The following is a 3,092-nucleotide window of genomic DNA, read 5'->3' as shown; positions in this document are numbered from 1 at the left end:
TGTGATCCTTTGCTGTGCTTATACGAATATTCTCATCTCTTCCACCTGCATTTTATTTTTTATTTTGGAAAATAAAGTTTATGCAAGCTGGCAGAAAGGAGGCTTGTTTGAGACTCCCCCTTACAATGGTATTTCTGGTAAGATACATCGGCTGTTTTACTCTTTCAACGATCTTTTTTTTGGTTTTTTTTGTTTAGGTTTTTTCCTTTTTCCCTTTTTCATGAACGCACGACGTTCTCTTATTTTTCCCATCCCGATCAATGTAATCCTTTCTTCTCGCCTCCTTTTTGCCGAGGCATTCCAAATCTTCAATAAAGCTCCAAGCTTTGCAGCCAATTCCTTCTGGATCCATCTATCTCCTTAGAACCACTGAAGGAGGAGATGAAGACCGAGGTTAGCAGTGACCAGAAGAAGATCAAAGGCTGCAACTTGCTAAGCTTGCTCTTTGGCCGCCATAATCGGTCTTCATCGAAGAAATCAATTCCCAACCGCAAGCCTGCAACACCATCTTCCCCAGCGAAGACTCGTCCACCGAGCTCCAGCCATCCTCAACGAAGGAGTCATCTAAATGCCTCCCAATTTATGGTACACAAGTCGAAGCCAGCGGCAGCTCCGGAGAAGCGAAAGCAGGTTACCACGCCTGGTAATGGCCTCTCAGGGGAGCTTGACATGATGATCTATGACTATCAGAAGGCAAAGGGTGACAGCAAATTGGTGCGAGCTTCTTCTAGCAATGTAATGGTGTATGGCCAATTAGGCAACATCTGGGGAAAGAATAGTGGCATCAATGGGGGAATGGGCAACATTTTGAGGAGCAAAGCAGAACAGAAGGCCTCAAAACCACCGGTGTTGTGCAGGGCTTTGTCAAAGAGAACGGATCCTGAGAAGTTGAAGGAGATGGGCAATGAGGAGTTCAATGCTGGGAGGCTCAGTGAGGCATTAGCTCTCTATAACAAGGCGATCATGCTTGATCCTGAGAAGGCTTCTTATTGGAACAATAAGGCGGCAGCACTTGCTGGAATGGGTAGGCTCATTGAAGCTATCAAAGAGTGTAAGGAGGCAGTAAGGATTGATCCTTCATATTCGAGAGCTCATTATCGGTTAGCGACTTTATATCTCAGGTAATTAAGCTTTTATATAAAAAATGATGAGGTTCTTCGTGCACCTACTTTTGTGAAAATTAAGTGTTTGTTGATTTTTTTTTTAATGATGAAATGCTTTTTCATTACTCTTTCTAAGCTGATTTGAGCTACTAATTGTTTAACTTTAAAGAATGCAACCTATACAGGTTGATTAGCCTGCTGAGATAGAAAGAGTGGCATCTCCTTTTCTAAGGTCTTTTTGTTTAGTCTCCACAATAATATTAATCTGAAATCATATTCTAAACTAGCATAACTCTGAGTATCTAACTTCAATTCAAAAGCCTTTCTTAAAAAATCAACTTTTTAGCCTTAATTCCTAGACTTCAATTCAACTTTCAGGTTAGGGGAAGCCGAAAAGGCAGTTCATCACTACAACCAATCTCGAAAAGTGGCTGATACTGATGATATCACTAGAGCAACAAATCTCCAAATGCATATTCTAAGATGCAGCGAGGCTCGAAAACTGAAGGAGTGGCAGAGCATGCTTAAAGAATCCCAATCTGCCATTTCTAGTGGTGCAGATTCAGCTCCAAAAGTATATATTTCTCTTTGTTAGGATTTATATGAAACTTTCATTTGCTCTAATTTTCATTGAATTGATTTATTTCATGATATAAACATGAAATCATCTAACTCTATTACTTTGATTTGCTTTCTAAGGTGTTTGCATTACAAGAAGAAGCGCTTCTAAGACTTGGCAGGCATGAAGAGGCTGACTCAGTTCTTAAGAATGCACCCAAGTTTGACACTGATACAATCATCAATTTCTTTGGTTCAGCAGTGAATGGATACATCCTCATGATCCAAGCAGAGGTTGATTTAGCTTCAGGAAGGTCAGTTCTTAAATAACATTCAATGATAACACAGTTCAAGGCTTAGTAAAATGGTTTTTTATAGGTTCAATGAAGCGGTTGCATTAGTGGAAAGGATTGATAAAAAGCAGAACAACAGAGAAATCAGTGCTGTAGTTAGGAGAGTAAAAGCCGTCGCATCAGCTCGAAACAAAGGCAATGAGTTCTTCAAGTTTTCAAAGTATTCAGAAGCATGCACTGCTTATGGAGAAGGGCTTCATCATGATCCCTTGAATGCCATTCTTCTCTGCAACCGAGCTGCCTGTCATTCCAAACTTGGACAATGGGAGAAAGCAATTGAAGATTGCAATACGGTTCTTAATTTGAAACCTTCCTATGCTAAGGCTAGACTTCGAAGAGCTGATTGCTTTGCTAAGGTGAGTGATCTTTACTACTTAGCATTTCATACAAGAAAGAATGCTTATTTATTGAATTATTTGTTTTGCTTATTAAAGCTTGAGAAGTGGGAGGCATCAGCACAAGATTAACAGATTTTGACGAGGGAATTTCCAGCAGATGAGGAAGTGGCAAAAGCTCTCTTAAAAGCTAAATCACATCTTCAGAGAAAGTCATAGTTTCATGTTCTATAGAAGGAGAAACCTTTATGAAACAGTATGTTTTCTTATACGCTGTGAATGATTTAAAAATGCTCAACAGCCTGTTTGTTTGCTTCAAATAAGTCTTAGGCTTCGTTTGGGACGACTTTCTTACTGCTTCTTAAAATGGCTTTCTAGTTTAAATATGAAAACTTTTGTACTAGAAAGCTGTTTTAAGAAGCAGTGAGAAAACCGTCCCAAACGAAATCTTAGACTTCGTTTGGGATGGCTTTCTTACTATTTCTTAAACTAGCTTTTTAGTACAAAAAATAATTTTTTTACTAGAAAACTGATTTAAGAAGCAGTAAGAAAGTCGTCTCAAACAAATCCTTAATTTGATGCCAGTAATCTTGTGACATGATCAATGTTCAACTTTTCATGTTTGCATTTATATAATAAGAATTGTTAAAAAAAATCAATTATTAGTAGTTCAAACTCATTATCTTAGGTTAAAAAAAACTGTAACTTTAGCTTGCTAGTCTGATCAACTTACAAAGATCACA

The 3,092-nt window shown here is 38.4% G+C and overlaps 1 protein-coding gene across 1 annotated transcript; it reads left to right on the top strand.

Annotated features, from left to right (window-relative positions):
* The first annotated feature begins 286 nt into the window (after positions 1 to 286).
* On the top strand, positions 287 to 2,481 carry LOC110114336 (inactive TPR repeat-containing thioredoxin TTL3-like). The gene is made up of 5 exons (XM_028692855.1): positions 287 to 1,121; positions 1,482 to 1,677; positions 1,803 to 1,975; positions 2,040 to 2,370; positions 2,449 to 2,481. Exons 1-5 carry the CDS (start codon positions 382 to 384, stop codon positions 2,479 to 2,481), a joined length of 1,473 nt encoding a protein of 490 aa, XP_028548688.1. The 5' UTR covers positions 287 to 381.
* Positions 2,482 to 3,092: the final 611 nt, after the last annotated feature.

Source organism: Dendrobium catenatum, unplaced genomic scaffold (genome assembly GCF_001605985.2).
Source record: "Dendrobium catenatum unplaced genomic scaffold, ASM160598v2 fragScaff_scaffold_170, whole genome shotgun sequence".
Taxonomy (NCBI): Eukaryota; Viridiplantae; Streptophyta; class Magnoliopsida; order Asparagales; family Orchidaceae; genus Dendrobium; species Dendrobium catenatum.
Note: the sequence above shows the minus strand (reverse complement) of the source record. Positions and strands in the feature narration are given on the sequence as shown.

What these genes read in the sequence shown, in the direction of transcription:
- LOC110114336 (XM_028692855.1), top strand. Translation starts at nt 382, where the DNA reads ATGAAGACCGAGGTTAGCAGTGACCAGAAGAAGATCAAAGGCTGCAAC. An exon ending in GTGCAGATTCAGCTCCAAAA is followed by an intron (nt 1,678 to 1,802) that starts GTATATATTTCT and finishes TTGCTTTCTAAG; the next exon opens with GTGTTTGCATTACAAGAAGA. An exon ending in GTTGATTTAGCTTCAGGAAG is followed by an intron (nt 1,976 to 2,039) that starts GTCAGTTCTTAA and finishes GGTTTTTTATAG; the next exon opens with GTTCAATGAAGCGGTTGCAT.